The following is a 14,934-nucleotide window of genomic DNA, read 5'->3' as shown; positions in this document are numbered from 1 at the left end:
TGCTGCGCATCTCGCACCGACAGCGAGCGAGAGGACCAACGAGCCGGAGCGCACCCTCAAAGGACGCAGATCTCGCGTGCCTGGCGCCAGAGCGCCGCGCACTGTCCCGCTCAGTGCCGGTCCATTTGCGGCGCGTCGCTCAGGGGACGGCCCGTGGCTCGGCAGCCAGTGCGGCCCGGGCAGCCGGAGCAGCGGCATCCGGAGGCATCGCAGCTGCCACAGCAGCAGAGAGGAGGCAAGCTGCTGAGCGGAAGCGATGCGCCATGCAACACCCAAGTCCGGACGGCTCGGTGCTTGCGCTGTTGCCAGCGAGGACGCGTCCACACGAAGACCGGGCCACCTTCATTGGCGGCACTTGCTGCTCTGCAATTGGAACAGGATGGCCGGCGAGAAGGAGGCTCCTGGGGCAGAGCGGGTCGTTGCGCCAAGTCGGCTCCGCTCAGCGATCACACGCTCTCACGCTCGAGCCTGCTCGTCACATGAGATGCAGTTTCAGTAGCGCGTCGAAGCCGCCGAGTGCGAAGCCTCCTCTGCCACGCTGTTGCGACTCGGGACGGCAGACACGAGCATTCAAGGGTCGCAAGAGGATCGCATATCTGAGGTCGCACGACAGCTGTCAAGATGAAGCATGCCCGAAGGGACACCACTTGAGGCGCGGCACGCAGATCCCGAGCAGCCGTGAGCCCCTCGGCGCGTCGCTCCCGCGCGTGACCCCACGCGCGCCAACCTGGCCGCCTCTCAGCGCCTCTCTCTCCCCCTGTCTTGCCCTAGAGAGGCCAGGTTATAGCTCAAATTCACGAGAGGCATGAGCACTACCTGAGATCGGCGATCTGCCCCCTGCAATGCCGCAGCGGCGAGCGCGTCGGAGGCGGTGCGCGTTTAAGCTTAGCTTTGGCTTGCACGTCGTGCTCTCCTCTCCTTGCATGGATCGGCGATGCTGACAGCTCATGCCGCCTCTCAGGCTCGTGGCCTGTGCAGCAAACACGCTTGCTGTTGAGCAAGTCACAACGCGACGCTCGTGCCCAGGGTCAGCAAGACGGCGCAGCGAGTATGCCGTGGATTGCCAGATGGCTGCGCTCCCCGGCTCTGCTCTCGCGGCGAGGCGCGCAGCCGCGCGGGCGAAGCTCGCATCGGGCTCTACATGCGTGCTCGTGGGCCGAGCCAGGTGCTCCGACGAAAGTGTGGCACACACGTGGGCCAAGCCGCGTTGGTGCGACCGCTGGATGAACGCCGAGCGGGCGCGCTGCGCGGACGACGATGACGAAGCGCTGAGGGCGGCCCGAGAGGGTCAGAGGGATCGTCGAGGTGCATGGTGGCGGCGCGCACCGCCGCGCAGCAGAAGCTTCCGTGCTGCGCGCATGACGGCAGCCGGCGGCGGCGGCGCGCTGACCTGGCGCGCGCTGCGGCATCGGGCGGGCGCGTGAGCAGCACTCGCAGCGCCACCTGCACCCAGAGCGCAGCTGCACCCACCACGCAGGCACCAAGCACCGCTGCGGCTGCTTCTGTGCAAGTCATGGCCTCTGACGACGGGCTAGCTGCGGCAGGGTGCGGCACCGGCGCGCGCTTAGATGTAGGACGCAGCCGCACGCGAGAGCAACACGCGGCGCGGCGTGCGCGCCCCTGGGGCACGGCGCCAGTGTCGCGCCGCCGCCGTGCAGCGCGCCGCGCCTGCTCCTCGCTCCCCGCGTTTCCCACAGAAGGTGCGTGGCGCAACGGGCAGCCGGCACAGCTGCACCTGCTCCTCACTCCGCACCGCAAGGCGGCCGCAGAGCTCATCCAACGCTTGGCGCTGGCCCGAGGGCAATCCACGACGACGCCTCGCAGGCCCCCTTATAAGTGTCAGGGGCGCAGGACGCAGCGTCCTGCACCCTCATCCTCTCCTCCAGGCTCTCGCTCTCCACGCCGCGGCCGCGGTCCCTCACGCTCTCTTCACACTCACTGTCTCTTTCCGGTCTCTTCTCTCTTACGATGCGTCTCGCCCTTGTCCTCGCCGCGGCCTCGCTGCTCTCGGCGCCCGCGCTCGCCCACGCCTCCTCCGACGCCCTCGCCGCGCGCGCCGGCGCTGCCCTCGAGCCGCTGGCGTACGAGCCGGCGCGCCGGCGCGCCCACGCCCAGACCGACGCCGAGCTCGTCGAGGCCCGCGATGCCGCCGAGGTGGCGCCCGAGCTCGATGCCGAGGCGCACGACCTCGTCGAGACGGCGGCGCAGGGCTACCTCGCCACGCGCCAGAGCCCGCGCTTCCGCTACGGCGGCGCCGACCAGGGCGCCGACACGGTGCGCGGCGTCTCCGCCGGCGGCTGGCTCGTGCTCGAGAGCTTCATCACGCCCGGCGTGTTCGACGCCACGGGCCCGCTGAGCAAGACGGGCGTCGTCGACGAGTGGACGTGGGGCAAGAACCTCGAGCGCGGCAAGGCCGTGAGCGTGCTGCAGCGCCACCTCAACACCTTCTACTCCGAGCAGGACTTCAAGGACATGAAGGTGGGCAGCTGACGTGGTGGCGCACTGCACTGGTGCTGACTGCATCATCAGGCCGCCAACCTCAACCACGTGCGCATCCCCATCGGCTACTGGGCGTTCGACGTGCAGGGCAACGAGCCGTTCATCAAGCTCAACCAGTGCGTGCCGCGACTGACACTTGCACACCTCGGCTTACACCCTCGCAGGTACGACCTGCTGAAGCAGGCGTGCATCTGGGCGGGCAACGCCGGGCTCAAGGTGCTCATCGACCTGCACGGCGCGCCGGGCAGCCAGAACGGCTTCGACCACTCGGGGCGCAAGCGCTCGCGCCAGCACTGGACGGACAACCGCAGCAACATCGACCGCACGCTGGCCATCATCAGCACCATGGCAAAGGAGTTCTCGCAGGACAAGTACCGCAGCAGCGTCGCGGCCATCGAGCTGCTCAACGAGCCCAACGGCATGAACCTCGACGTGCTGAAGCAGGTGAGCCAGCCGTGCGGCTCTGCCGAGCTGCCGCGCTGACACACTGCAGTACTACCGCGACGGCTACGGCCGCATGCGCCAGTACTCGAGCGACATTGCCGTCGTGCTCTCGCCCGGCTTCACGGACCCGTCGTCGGGCAAGGCGTGGCGCGACAACTGGAGCCGCTTCCTCACGGCCGCCGACGGCGGGCAGAGCGTCATCGAGGATGCGCACCCGTACACCATCTTCAGCATGGGCCAGATCCGCATGAAGGCGCAGGACCGGCAGAACGTGTACTGCGGCAAGCGCGGCGCCTACCGCGATGCCAACCGCAACAGCAAGTGGCTCGTCGTCGGCGAGGTGAGCAGAGGGGAGAGCGATGTGCGGCGCAGGACCTGCAGCTCACCAGCCACCCGCAGTGGACGCCCGCGTTCACCGACTGCGCCATCAACCTCAACGGCCGCGGCGTCGGCAGCCGCTACGACGGCACGCACCCCGATGCGCAGGGCCAGAAGTACGGCAGCTGTGGCCCCAAGCGCGGCCCGGCCGAGGGCTGGAGCGCCGGCTACAAGAAGCTGCTGGCGCGCATGTGGAGCGTGCAGCGCGACGCCTAGTCAGTCCGCCCGCTGCGCATCACCCTTGATGGCCCCATGGCTCACCCTCTCTCTCCCATCAGCTCTGTGGGGTCCGGGTGGATCCAATGGAGCTGGAAAACGCAGGCGGGGTTCGCCGAGGAGTGGTCGTACCAGAAGGGCCTGCAGCACGGCTGGATCCCGCGCGACGCCGACCGCGGCAGCGTCTCGGACTTCCACTGCTGAGCGCATCCAGCGCCTTTCGGACCCGCATCGCCTGTCTCGCATCATCCCTTGCCCTCGCTCGGCTCGCATCCCGCCGTGGCCCCACGCTGAGCGCCGCAGTTGCGCCGCGCTCTCACCCCCAAATTCCCCGTCCTGCTGAGCCGGCTGCCTGGCTCGCGGACACCGTCTCCTACCTGCGTCTGTATTTCGGACACGTTCTAATTGCACGCTTGCTGCTGCCAGGTGTCTGCTCGCTGTGTGTGGTGGCCGGCAGCGACTCAGCTCGCGGTGCGGCGTGGCCGGTGCGTGCGCGTTGCGTGCGACACGCAGCGTCCGCGCCGGCGCCGGCGCCTCTGCCGCGCCGAGGCCGGCGCGCGCCTGCCTTCCCAGCCACCATGTCCGCCTCAAGCATCGCGCCCGAGCTGCTGGCGCGCATCGCCGCCGCGCTGCACACGCTCGGCGCCAGCGTCGCCGTGGGCGAGAGCAGCAGCGGCGGCCTCGTCTCGGCGGCACTGCTCGGCATCGACGGCGCCAGCGCGTGGTACAAGGGAGGCGCCGTGCTCTACACGCGGTCAGCCAGCGCGTGGGCAGCGTGCCCGGTGCGATGCTCACTCCAATCGCCGGCAGAGAGAGCCGCATCACGTGGAACGTGTGGACGGAGGAGGACCTGCGGGCGTACCGGTGCGTCGTGCGCGGTGACCCACCCTTGCGTGCGCTCATCATGCACACAGCGGCCCGACCGAGGCCGTCGTCTCGGGCCTCGCGAGCCGCGTCGCCGCGCAGCTGGGCGCCGGGTACGGCGTGGGCGAGAGCGGCATCGCCGGGCCCAACGACATCGGGCGGCGCTTCCCTGCGTGAGCGTGGCCGGGCAGATCGGGCGCGTCCCTCGCTGACAGCAGTGCGGCGCACAGCGGCTACACCGTCGTGGCTGTCTCGCGCCCCGAGGGCCGGGCGTGGACGCGCGTGGTGCGCACCGGCAGCAAGGACCGCGTCGAGGTACGTCTGGCATGCCATGTGCTCACTACTCATCGCTGAGTATCGCTACGCAGAACATGCACCGCTTCGCGCACGAGGCGCTCAGCCTGCTCGCCGAGGTGCTGGAGAGCGACGTGCGCGAGCGCAAGGCGAAGCTGTGAGCCGAGGCTGCAGGCAATGCAATGCGTTGCGGTGAGCACAGGCGAGACGTCAGCGCATGTGTCACCTGAGAAGACGATGCTTCCCGAGTGATGCATGAGCCGCCAGGCGTTGCAGGTCTCAGGGCGTCGAGGCGTTGCGAGGCGTCGCTGCAGAGCTCACGCGGCACGATGCGGGCAGCAAGCAGGCACCGTCTGAGGTGCAGGGCCGCGAACAGCGAGGTGCATGCTCGGTCTCGTTGTGCAAGAGCATAGCAGCATCAGGATGCCGCAGCCGCAGGCGTAGACGAGGCGCTCGGCTTGCGGCTCTCTGCTCGGGCCGCAAAGCGGGGTCGCGGCGCCGCTCCCACGCCACAGACCCTGCCTCCCCTCCACCACGCCGCATCCACAAGCGCACCACACACGTTCTGCCGCTGCGCAGCGCACCTCGTCACACCCAACGGCCGCACCAATGGTGCTCGCCGCGCTCGCCGAGGCGCTGGCGTACGTGTGCGCCGGCCTCGCCGGCGATGCGCAGTGGCGCCGTCTGCGCAGTGAGTGGCGTCTTTGGCGCGCACGGGCCGCGGCTGACCCCCACACGCGCCAGCCTGCTGCACGCCGCTGTGTGCCTGCTGCCCGCGCAGCTTCTGCGCCTCGCTCGAGCGCCCCAACGACGACGAGGAGCGGGCGGCACTGGCACAGCCGGAGCAGGGCACCAGCTACGGCGCCGTGCGCGAGCAGCCGCGCGCATGGAGCTCCGTCGCGGCGCTGCGCTCGCTCTGAGCAGGCAGAGGTGCGCGAGCAGCAGTCCGCCGCGGTCCAGCACGATGGTGCACGGCAACACGGCTGGCGCGATGAGGCGATGCGACACGGCGCCTGCCTGCTCCGCCGATCGCCGCTCGACGCCGCGCCTGCTCTGATGCTGGCCGCGTGGCACGGCAAGGCCGGAACACTCGGAGCAGCCGCCACGTCACACGCGGAGCAGCCGGCACGTCACACGTGCGAGTCATGATGGTACATTACAACACTGCAGGCGTGATACGGAGCGGGCTGCTGCGAGTGTGAGGCGAGGCAATGCGCGTCCCGGCCAGCCGGTCATTGGCGCTCGACGTCGCGCTCGCTGTCGCTCGTCGAGCGCGTCGGCGGGCGCGTGGCCGGGCTCGACTCGTCGCTGTGGTGGCCCGTGTCGGTGTTGTGGTAGGTGCGCGGCTCCGTCTCGCTCTTCTCCGCCACGGCGTCCTTGCCCTCGCTCGGGATCTCGCCCTGCGCCTTGCGCGACTTGGTGCGCATGAGCTCGAGCTGCTGCGCCGCCTGTGCCGCGTACTTGCAGCGCCGCCGGATGCTTTCGCCGTACTTGTAGAAGGCAAACGGCATGGGCATGCAGATCAGCGCCAGGCCCGTGGCAATGCCGGGGCTGCAATGAGGGGGGCAAGGTGAGCGGCGAGCATGGCAGGGCTGGCCGGCGCCCAACTCACCCCACGTGGATGCCGCACGTCGCCGTCGGGCAGCCGACGGGGCTGTACATGAAGCGCGTGAACATCGGAAACGCGGCGCCGAGGAGCGAGCGGATGACGCTGTTGGCGGCGAGCACGCTGGCGGCGTAGATGAGGTACGCGTCGATGAGGTAGTTTTGGATCGAGAGGAAGAGGAGCACCATGCCCAGCCCGAACGGCGCGCCGCCGAGGGCAATCGGCACGAACCAGTGGATGTTGGGGCCGTCGGTGCCCGTGAAGATGGCCAGGCCGACGACGAGCGAGACGGCGCCCAGGAACGCCGGGCGCAGGCGCGCCTCAGGCGGCGCGAGGCCGCCGGGCGACTGGCTGGCGATGCGCACGTACTCCGGGTTGTAGAACACGACGACGAGCACGACGCCGGCCATCATGCCGACGAGCACGCCGAGGAACGCCAGGCCGCCCACGCCGGCGTTCCAGCCGCGCACCTGCTGGAACACGATCTGCGCGGGGACACCGCGTCAGCCTCTGCGCGCATGTGCCTGGGCCGCTTCTACTCACCGGGAACGCCCCGAAGAAGCTGTACAGCAGCGCGTAGATAATGCCCACTGCGGCCGGCGTCAGTGCTGCAGCATCCGGCAGGCGCACGCGGCGACGCACCATAGAGCGAGAGGAGCAGCACGATGGGCTCGCGGAAGAGCAGCTGCCACGGGCGCACGAGGGCGATGCGCATCTGGTCGGCAAACGCCGTGCTCTTGCCGGCGTCGAGGCGCGAGACGTACGTCTTGCCCGTCGCCTTGCTGAGGCGCGCCGCGCGCTGGCGCAGCAGCACCGGCGCGTACGTCTCGGGGCAGAAGGCGGCGCCGAGGAGCAGGATGAGGCCCGTGAAGACGGTGAGGAAGATGAACACGGGCTGCCAGCGGCCCGTGCCGATGGTGAGGAAGCCGCCGGTGATGGGCCCGAGCGCCGGGCCGAGGAAGGGCGCCGAGGCAAAGACGCTCATCGCCAGGCCGCGCTGGTTGGCCGAGAAGGTGTCGGCAATGACGCCGCCGGCGTTGGTGAGCGGCGACGAGCCAAAGGCACCGACGAGGAAGCGGAACGCGACCATGGCGCCGATGTTGGGCGAGGCAATGCACAGGCCCTGCCACAGCGTCATGAAGGCGTACGACACGATGAGCAGGTTGCGCCGGCCGAAGAGCTCAGACAGCGGCGCCCAGAAGAGCGGGCCTGCGGCGTGTCAGCGTGAAGGGTGCAGGCGCGCAGGCTGCGCGGCTCACCAATCGCAAAGCCCAGCACAAAGAGCGAGATGCCGAGCGTGATGACCTCGGACGAGCCGCCGAGCTCGCGGCCCATCTCCTGCGTGGCGCCCGAGTAGGCCGACGACGAGAGGGCCACGGCAAGTGTTGCAAAGCTGTGCGCGCGCGCAGTCAGCACTGCCGCATGTCTCGGCGCCCCGCACGCTGCTCACCTGACAAATACGGTGAGCGCCCACTTGTACGCGGGCGCAAAGTCCATCGGATTCTCCTGCTCGTGCGGCAGCCAGCCGATGAGATACGGCTTCTCGGGCGTGCCCTCGCCGTCGTAGTGCGCCTCGACGATGCGCGCCCACGGCGTCGTGCTGCGGCGCCACGGGCGGCGCGGCAGCGTCAGGTCCTGCGGCGTGCGCGCGGCGGCGGTGGCTTGCGAGTCGTGCGCGGCGAGGTCGGACATGCTTGCGGTGGTGGGTGCTGCGAGAGGCGCTGGCCGGTCGCAGCACGTTCTTGTACTCGGGCGCGCGCGCGCGCGCTTGGGCTCGCTTGCGCTGCACGGAGGCCAGGTGCCGGCGCTGCGGACGGGAGAACAGCGAGCAGCACCTGTTCCCGCGGGCGGCGTTAGTGTGCGCTCGCCAGTCAGCACCTCACAGTCAGCAGCAGGCGCGCACCATGACGGCGGCAGATGGCGCAGCGACGGACGCGGGTGCGGCATCGCGCCGCCGGCCCACGGCGAATCCGCACTCTTACTCGCAGCGCGCTTTTCGCCGGCGCGCCGCTGACGCCGATGCGGCAGCCGCACACACTGGCGGCGGGCCGCAGCGCCGGCTCGGCCGCTCCGAGTCGCCGGTGACGCGCCTTGCTCTCGCGGCGCACACCTGCGTCCCGCGCTTCTCTCTGCAGCGCCCGCAGATCCGTCGCTCGCACCGTGCCAACGCTGCTCCTCCACCTGCGAAAGCCAGCAGGAAGCAGCAGGCAAATTTGCCCGGTGTGAGGACCACGCCGCCCGATCTCATCTCCCGCAGAGGGTGCGCGCGGCACGGCCCCTTTCTGCCACCGCGTGGGCGCAGATTGCGCGTCATCAGCAGCAAGCGCGGCACGCGGCCGCACCGTGAGCGTGTCATGCTCGCTGACGGCGCGCCCGCCGAGCGCGCGGTGAGCAGCGCGCCGCTCAGGGATTGCCGCCGCTCGGACCCCGGAGCCGCCGGCACCCTTGCAGGCCCCTTGTGCAGCATCTACGCTGTAGGCCGAAGAACACCGCCCTGCTGCTACACCTGCGTGCGGAGCGCTCATGATGCGGTGCACGTGACGCCACGGACTGCCATCTCTCGCCTGAGCTCTTGGACTGGCACCAGAGGCAGTGGGCAGCAGCAGCCGCTGTTCCAGCAACCCGCTGCGGCCGTACACTCAGCCTCGCTGCGGTCTTTGCCGTTCTGCTTGGCGCAGTGCGAGCAACGCATCTGGGGCAGGGCGAACGACGGCGCGTGGGAGCGCTCTGCATGGGTCCCGGCTGTGTCTCGCGGCCAAGGCTAGAGCAGACATCGTATCGTTGAGCCTGCGCACAGATCTACCCTCTCAGAGACCCTGCCTCGACGGCCGTCGGGGCGTCGACCTGGGTCTCTCATTCCCACGGCCGTGGTCGCACGGTGCGGCGAGCAGCGTGGGTCAGGGGCACGGCGGAGCGCATCACGTGGTGCCTGTCCTGTGCGCCACATCCGGAGCGCGAGAGTTGCGCCGCGGCGCGCCTGTCTCGCTCGCAAATTTGCCGGCCTCCATCCCGCCTCGCTGCAGCAGCAAGAGGAAGCGTCGAACTCACCTGGACCCGTGGCCCACGCCACGTCCGAGCGGGCAGCGAGCGGCGCCCTGCTCGGCCTCTGGGCCGCGGCACCGAGGCCGTGCGCCCGCCCGCCCGCCCGCCCGCCGGGCTGCGCCGACTTGATGCGCCAGAAAAAGGTCGGGCCGCGGCAGGTGCGGCAAGAAGCGAGCTTCGCACGCCGAGGCGAGGCCTCTGCGCAGGCCTCCGGTACGCCTCACACACGCAGCCAAGCGCTGCACCGAGTCAGTCCGCTCGTTCGCCGCCACGAGCGGCGCAGGCTCGGCGTCCAGGCCGTGCGAGGCCGGGTGAATGTGGGCGGCGAGGGGCGCATGGCGTGCTGCTGTCCGTTCCTGGGCACAGTGCTCGCCTCGTTCTGCTCGTGTGACTGTGTCCGGCGCTCACACACAAAAGCACTCGAGTTCGCGCAGCCGCCTCCGTCTCGACACCCACATCCTTCTCCACCATGGACTCCCGACCGCCCACGCCGCCGATCCTGCCGCACACGCCCGTGCGCGTGTCGCAGAGCGACGACATCGAAAAGGCGCCGGCGAGCGACGCCAAGTCGCTGCACGGCAGCGGCTCGTCGGTGTCGGCGCTGGACGACGAGGAGCGCGCCAAGCTCGAGCGCCTCGGCCTCGTCGAGGGCGCGGCGGGCGGCGTGAAGCGCAACCTGAAGGAGCGCCACATCGCCCTCATCGCGCTCGGCGGCACCATCGGCACGGGCCTCTTCGTCGGCCTCGGCGCGTCGCTCGCGGCGTCGGGCCCGCTCTCGACGCTGCTCGGCTACACGCTCATGGGCTTCCTCGTGTGGGCGCTCATGGTCGCGCTCGGCGAGCTGGCCACGTTCCTGCCGCTGCCCGGCGGCTTTGTCGCGCACGCCTCGCGCTTCGTCTCGCCCGGCTTTGGCGCCGCGCTCGGCTGGCAGTACTGGGTGAGTACGAGGAGTGCGAGCTGCGGCATGGTCTGCGCTGACGCTTCACACAGTTCTCCTACTCGATCTGCCTGCCCACCGGCATCACTGCGTCGGCGCTCATCATCTCCTTCTGGGACCCGAACCAGGTCGTGCACCCGGCCATCTGGATTGTGCGTGACGCGTGTTGCCAAGCGTTGTGCGTCCGCTGACCCTTTCTTCAGTCCATCATCCTTGTGCTCGTCGTCGGCGTCAACATCCTCGGCGTGCGCGTCTTTGGCGAGCTCGAGAGCGTCATGGCCAGCATCAAGATCAGTGAGTGTCGCGGCACGTCGCTCTTCTCACACGCGTCTGACGCGCCCCAGTCGCCATCACCATCTTGATCATCACGATGCTCGTCATCGACCTCGGCGGCGGCCCGAGCGGCGAGTTCATCGGCGGCAAGTACTGGCGCGTGCCGGGCCCCATGGCGCAGTTCCTCTGGGAGCCGGCCGCCGACGGCGCGCCGAGCGGCGGCATCAGCGGCAGCTGGGGCCGCTTCCTCGGCTTCTGGAACGTGCTCGTCTCGGCCAGCTTTGCCTTTTCGGGCACGGAGCTCATCGGCATGGCCGTCGGCGAGGTGGCGAACCCGCGCAAGGGTGAGTGGAGCGAGAGATGCCTCCGTGCGTGCTATACTGACTCCTCCGCTGCTCAGCCGTCCCGCGCGCCATCCGCAGCGTCGCTATCCGCATCTTTGTGTTCTACGTGCTCGCCGTGCTGCTCGTCGGCTTGGTCGTGCCGTACAACTCGCCGCGCCTGCTCAACGCCAGCGGCTCCGACGCCTCGGCGTCGCCGTTCGTCATTGCCGTCGACGCCGCGAGCATCCGCGTGCTGCCGCACATTGTCAACGCCGTGCTCGTGACGGTCACCTGGAGCGCGGCCAACGCCGACCTCTACGCCGCCAGCCGCACGCTGTACGCCATGTCCATCGACGGCCAGGCGCCGGCCGTGTTCAAGCGCTGCACCAAGGGCGGCGTGCCGGTGTATGCCGTCGGCGCCACGGCGCTCTTCGGCCCGCTCGCCTACCTCGGCGTGGGCTCGGTGGGCGCGTCGCTCACGTTCTCCTACCTCTACGCGCTCTCGGCCGTCTCGATCATCATGGCGTGGTGGGCCATCGTCGTGACGTCGCTGCGCTTCCACTACGGCCTCAAGGCGCAGGGCTTCGTGCGCAAGACGATGCTGCCGTACGTGGCGCCGCTGCAGCCGGGCCTCAGCTGGCTGTGCCTCGTCATGTTCACGCTCGTCATCATCTTTGCCGCCTTCCCCACGTTCATCCGCGGCCACTGGGCGACGGACGTCTTCATCACGACGTACTTGCCCGTGCCGCTCTTCTTCCTCACGTGGGCCGGCTTCGACTGGGCCAAGAAGGGCCGCATCCTGCCGCTCGCGCAGCTTGACTTCAAGACGGGCCGCCGCCAGCTCGAGCAGATGGACGAGGAGTGCAACGCCGAGGAGGCGCGCTCCGAGAAGCCCAATGCCGTCATGCGCGCGCTCAAGCAGTGAGTAGTCTGGCGTGTCGAGAATGTTTGCACGCCGCTGACGCCTCCACTGCAGGTTCGCTTAAAACTTTTAATCACGCTCCCCACCCCGGTCACATCCTGTCACGATCCATAGAGTCTCAATAGATGGCCTGCTGCATCTCACCCGCCGGCGCCCGGCAGCGTGGCGATGATCTTCTGCAGCTCCTCGGCCTCGCCGGCGCGCTCCGAGCCGCTCGCAATGATGCGCGCCAGGAACTCGCCGGCGAGCTCGACGTTGGCGCGCGCCGCGGCGGCCTTGGACTTGGCGGCAGCATGCAGCTTGGCCGTGGTGAGAGAGGGCGCACGGGCCGCGACGGGCGGGCCCATGCTGTCGTCGACCTCCATCGCCGAGCCGTCCGTCGTGTCGGCGCCGCCGGCGATGTCGCTGTCGATCTCGAGAGGCTCTGGATCCGCGTCGGACGGATCTGTGTGCGCGCCTGCTTCCCGCAGCAGCATCCGCGACGTGGCGAGGAAGGAAGGCGCATATCTGGAGAAGGGTAGCTGTGGGCAGCATCAGCGCATGCGCGCGTAGCGCTGGCACTTGACTCACCGGCTCAGGGCCGTCCTGCGAGGCAGTGACGAGATCGACGATGCGGCGGTGCCAGACCTCCGTGGCGACGTGCTCGTCGGCGCTCTGGTACACGCCGATGATGTGCCCGATGAGGTCGATCTGCTCCGCCGGCGCCTGGCCGCCGAGCGACAGCGCGCGCTTGTAGCTCGAGATCGCATGCTGTGTGCGCCCGAGCTTCTCGAAGCAGACGGCCTGGCCAATCCACATGCGGGCGTTGTACGGGCTGCGAGGCGCGTGAGCACGAGCAGGACGGGTCACGAGAAGGAGTGACGCACCTGAGCGCGCACGCCTTCTGGTAGTAGTGCAGCGCGTAGTGCGGCGACTCGTTGAGCTCGTACGCCTGGCCCAGGCCGTACCACGCGCGATGGTCGTGCGGTGCAAGATCTGCGAGGAGCAGTCAGACAAAGGTGGAGTTGTCGACGGTTGCACACGTACCCAGCGCATGCCGGTACATCTCCGTCGCGGCTTGCGAGTTGCGCAGCTCGACGTAGGCGTGGCCGAGCAAAATCCAGGCATTCAGACAGCTGGGGTCCAGGCGCAGGGCGCGCTGTAGTGCCTCGACCGCGCGATGGTTGTTGAGCTGCATGGTGTGATAGTTCGCTGCGAGAGTGTCAGCGCGAGCAGATCATTGCAGCGCCAGCAAAGCTTACCTAGCGCGCAGCATGCATCAGGACTGTCGCGGCCAATCTCCACGAGCGAAGTCGTGAGATAGGCCAGCTTCTCGGGCTTGTCGAGCACGAAGAGCAGGTTCGAGTATTCGGCGACGCCCTCGAGGCAGTACGGATCGAGCGCGCGAGCCTCGTCCCACTGCGCCTCAGCCTCTGCGAAGTCTGCGTCGCGGTGTCAGCGCTGCCGCTTTGCTGGCGCGCACGGGTTGCTCACCCTCTGCGATGTAGTGCGAGTGCGCCTTGCAGTTCAGGATGTACGGGCTGTTGGGGAAGAGCGCGAGCAACGCATCGCAGCGTGCGACCTCGTTTGAGTGGCGGTGCAGACGCAGCACGCGCCGGCAGTAGTGGTCGATGAAGAAGGCTGTCATGAACGAGTCGGGCAGCAGCGAGGCGAGCTCGATGATCTGCCGAGCGCGTCAGGTATGCACTGGCACGCAAGAGGCACGAGCGGCTCACCTCTTCGCCCTCGGGGTCCAGCGCGGTGCTCAGCTCGAGCCATGTCGACCAGCAGTACGGCAGCAGCTCGAGGCTGCGAATGAAGCAGTCGATCGCCTCGATGCGCTTGTTGAACTTGCGCAGCACCACGCCTTTGCTGCGAGAGGCAAGCTCTGAGACAAGCTCGCCCTCTTTGGGAGTCCTGCGGCGCACTCACAGGTACAGCAGATACGGATCTGACGGATCGATGAGCTCCTTGAGCAGAACCAGCAGGCCGTCGGACGTGCGTTGCCGGAGCGCAGTCTCTACTGAGGCCGGCGACACAATCGCACCTTCTTCGTCAAGCCGTCGCTCGATGATCTGTAACGGCACGAGTCAGACGCCGCAGCTCCGCCATCCTTCTTGTCTCGCCGCGCCGCAACTAGGACGCAAACCTGCACTCACGAGGTACTTGGCGTACAGCCGCAGGAACTCCGCCCGATCGCTCGTCATGCGCCGCTTCTCCAGCCATGCCACGCAGCGCTCAAAGTGATGCTGCTCGAACATGGCGCGCGCGAACTGATAGTCGTCCTCGTCGTCCTCAGTATGCCCTGCCGCATCAGCCTCACTACCGACGTCACTGAGTCGCGACGTCTCCTGCGACGGTGCAAAGTGCACATGCGCCGAGCCCTGCTGCGACTGGTCCAGTGACGAAGAGGAGTCGTCGCCGTCGGCGTAGTACGCGTTCCGAGCGAGCGGGCTCGGCGGCGCACGCGAGGGGAAGCGGCCCGAGTCGTCGCCGATCTGTGACGATGGCGTAGCGCCACCAGGCACAAGATGTGACCGCAGGCCAAGCTGACTGACCGGCGACGACGGCAGGTACATGGACCCCAGCGCCGGCGTCGAGTGCACTGGGAACAGGCGGCTCGTCGAGGGCGCGCGTGCCGGCGTGCCGTTGGCCGAGTGCGACGGTCCGGCGCTGCTGGGGCCTGCGACGGCGGATGCGCCAGACGGCACGCGCGGCACGCAGATGAGCAGCTCGCGCGCCCTGATGCTCGTATCAGCAAGGCGCTCGCTGGCGCACGCCCTGTGCACTCACCAGGAGGCGGCAGCGCTGAGGCCGCGCTCGGAGAGCTCGTGTGCAGCCCTGCGCAGCGCATTGCGCGCCTCGGCGGGGCCCGAGTCGGGAAAGGAGTAGCGCACCTCGAAGAGCGAGTTGGCCGACATGGTGCCGCGCAGCCGAAGCGCTGTTAGCCCGCGACGAGGGAGGATGTGGTGGTGAGGCAGGCTTGATTGATGATGGCCTGCCGCCGCGGGGCGGCGGCGCACGCCTCTCGTGCGGGAGGCGTGTGTTGCTCTCGACGCGCTCCACTTTACGCGTCCTGCAAGACGCGCTTCCGGGCGGCGTGCGGCGGCGCAGCACCAGTTCCACCTTCTCGACCGCTGCACCCTCTCATACCCTC

At 68.9% G+C, this 14,934-nt stretch overlaps 6 protein-coding genes across 6 annotated transcripts; 4 read left to right on the top strand and 2 right to left on the bottom strand.

Annotated features, from left to right (window-relative positions):
* The first annotated feature begins 1,545 nt into the window (after positions 1 to 1,545).
* On the top strand, positions 1,546 to 3,914 carry FA09DRAFT_316910 (glycoside hydrolase). Its single transcript, XM_025740857.1, has 6 exons — positions 1,546 to 2,478; positions 2,530 to 2,615; positions 2,664 to 2,943; positions 2,993 to 3,283; positions 3,343 to 3,536; positions 3,600 to 3,914. The coding sequence occupies exons 1-6, from the start codon at positions 1,969 to 1,971 to the stop codon at positions 3,739 to 3,741; spliced, it is 1,503 nt and encodes a 500-aa protein (XP_025599826.1). The 5' UTR covers positions 1,546 to 1,968; the 3' UTR covers positions 3,742 to 3,914.
* A 201-nt stretch (positions 3,915 to 4,115) lies between these two features.
* On the top strand, positions 4,116 to 4,856 carry FA09DRAFT_337666 (hypothetical protein; the record flags this gene model as incomplete). The annotated part of the gene is made up of 5 exons (XM_025744023.1): positions 4,116 to 4,291; positions 4,348 to 4,401; positions 4,452 to 4,574; positions 4,632 to 4,716; positions 4,770 to 4,856. 5 exons carry the CDS (start codon positions 4,116 to 4,118, stop codon positions 4,854 to 4,856), a joined length of 525 nt encoding a protein of 174 aa, XP_025599825.1.
* Positions 4,857 to 5,304: 448 nt separating this feature from the next.
* Positions 5,305 to 5,615, top strand: FA09DRAFT_337665 (hypothetical protein; the record flags this gene model as incomplete). Its single annotated transcript, XM_025744022.1, has 2 exons — positions 5,305 to 5,386; positions 5,440 to 5,615. 2 exons carry the CDS (start codon positions 5,305 to 5,307, stop codon positions 5,613 to 5,615), a joined length of 258 nt encoding a protein of 85 aa, XP_025599824.1.
* Positions 5,616 to 5,927: 312 nt separating this feature from the next.
* Positions 5,928 to 7,993, bottom strand: FA09DRAFT_295419 (MFS general substrate transporter; the record flags this gene model as incomplete). The annotated part of the gene is made up of 6 exons (XM_025740121.1): positions 5,928 to 6,246; positions 6,308 to 6,786; positions 6,845 to 6,891; positions 6,944 to 7,510; positions 7,561 to 7,694; positions 7,752 to 7,993. The coding sequence occupies 6 exons, from the start codon at positions 7,991 to 7,993 to the stop codon at positions 5,928 to 5,930; spliced, it is 1,788 nt and encodes a 595-aa protein (XP_025599823.1).
* Positions 7,994 to 9,510: 1,517 nt separating this feature from the next.
* FA09DRAFT_328921 (hypothetical protein) lies at positions 9,511 to 12,309 on the top strand. The gene is made up of 6 exons (XM_025741966.1): positions 9,511 to 10,280; positions 10,334 to 10,432; positions 10,484 to 10,574; positions 10,625 to 10,897; positions 10,954 to 11,797; positions 11,853 to 12,309. Exons 1-6 carry the CDS (start codon positions 9,813 to 9,815, stop codon positions 11,860 to 11,862), a joined length of 1,785 nt encoding a protein of 594 aa, XP_025599822.1. The 5' UTR covers positions 9,511 to 9,812; the 3' UTR covers positions 11,863 to 12,309.
* FA09DRAFT_328920 (TPR-like protein) lies at positions 11,855 to 14,742 on the bottom strand. Its single transcript, XM_025741965.1, has 10 exons — positions 14,571 to 14,742; positions 13,937 to 14,519; positions 13,710 to 13,852; positions 13,514 to 13,649; positions 13,272 to 13,461; positions 13,040 to 13,219; positions 12,825 to 12,989; positions 12,665 to 12,773; positions 12,369 to 12,612; positions 11,855 to 12,319 (listed from the first exon to the last, which is right to left on the bottom strand). Exons 1-10 carry the CDS (start codon positions 14,696 to 14,698, stop codon positions 11,939 to 11,941), a joined length of 2,259 nt encoding a protein of 752 aa, XP_025599821.1. The 5' UTR covers positions 14,699 to 14,742; the 3' UTR covers positions 11,855 to 11,938.
* Between the last annotated feature and the right edge of the window lie 192 nt (positions 14,743 to 14,934).

The sequence above is a fragment of the Tilletiopsis washingtonensis genome, assembly GCF_003144115.1.
Source record: "Tilletiopsis washingtonensis strain MCA 4186 unplaced genomic scaffold FA09scaffold_6, whole genome shotgun sequence".
Taxonomy (NCBI): domain Eukaryota; kingdom Fungi; phylum Basidiomycota; class Exobasidiomycetes; order Entylomatales; genus Tilletiopsis; species Tilletiopsis washingtonensis.
The sequence above is the reverse complement of the archived record's forward strand: the minus strand, read 5'-3'. Positions and strand labels throughout refer to the sequence as shown.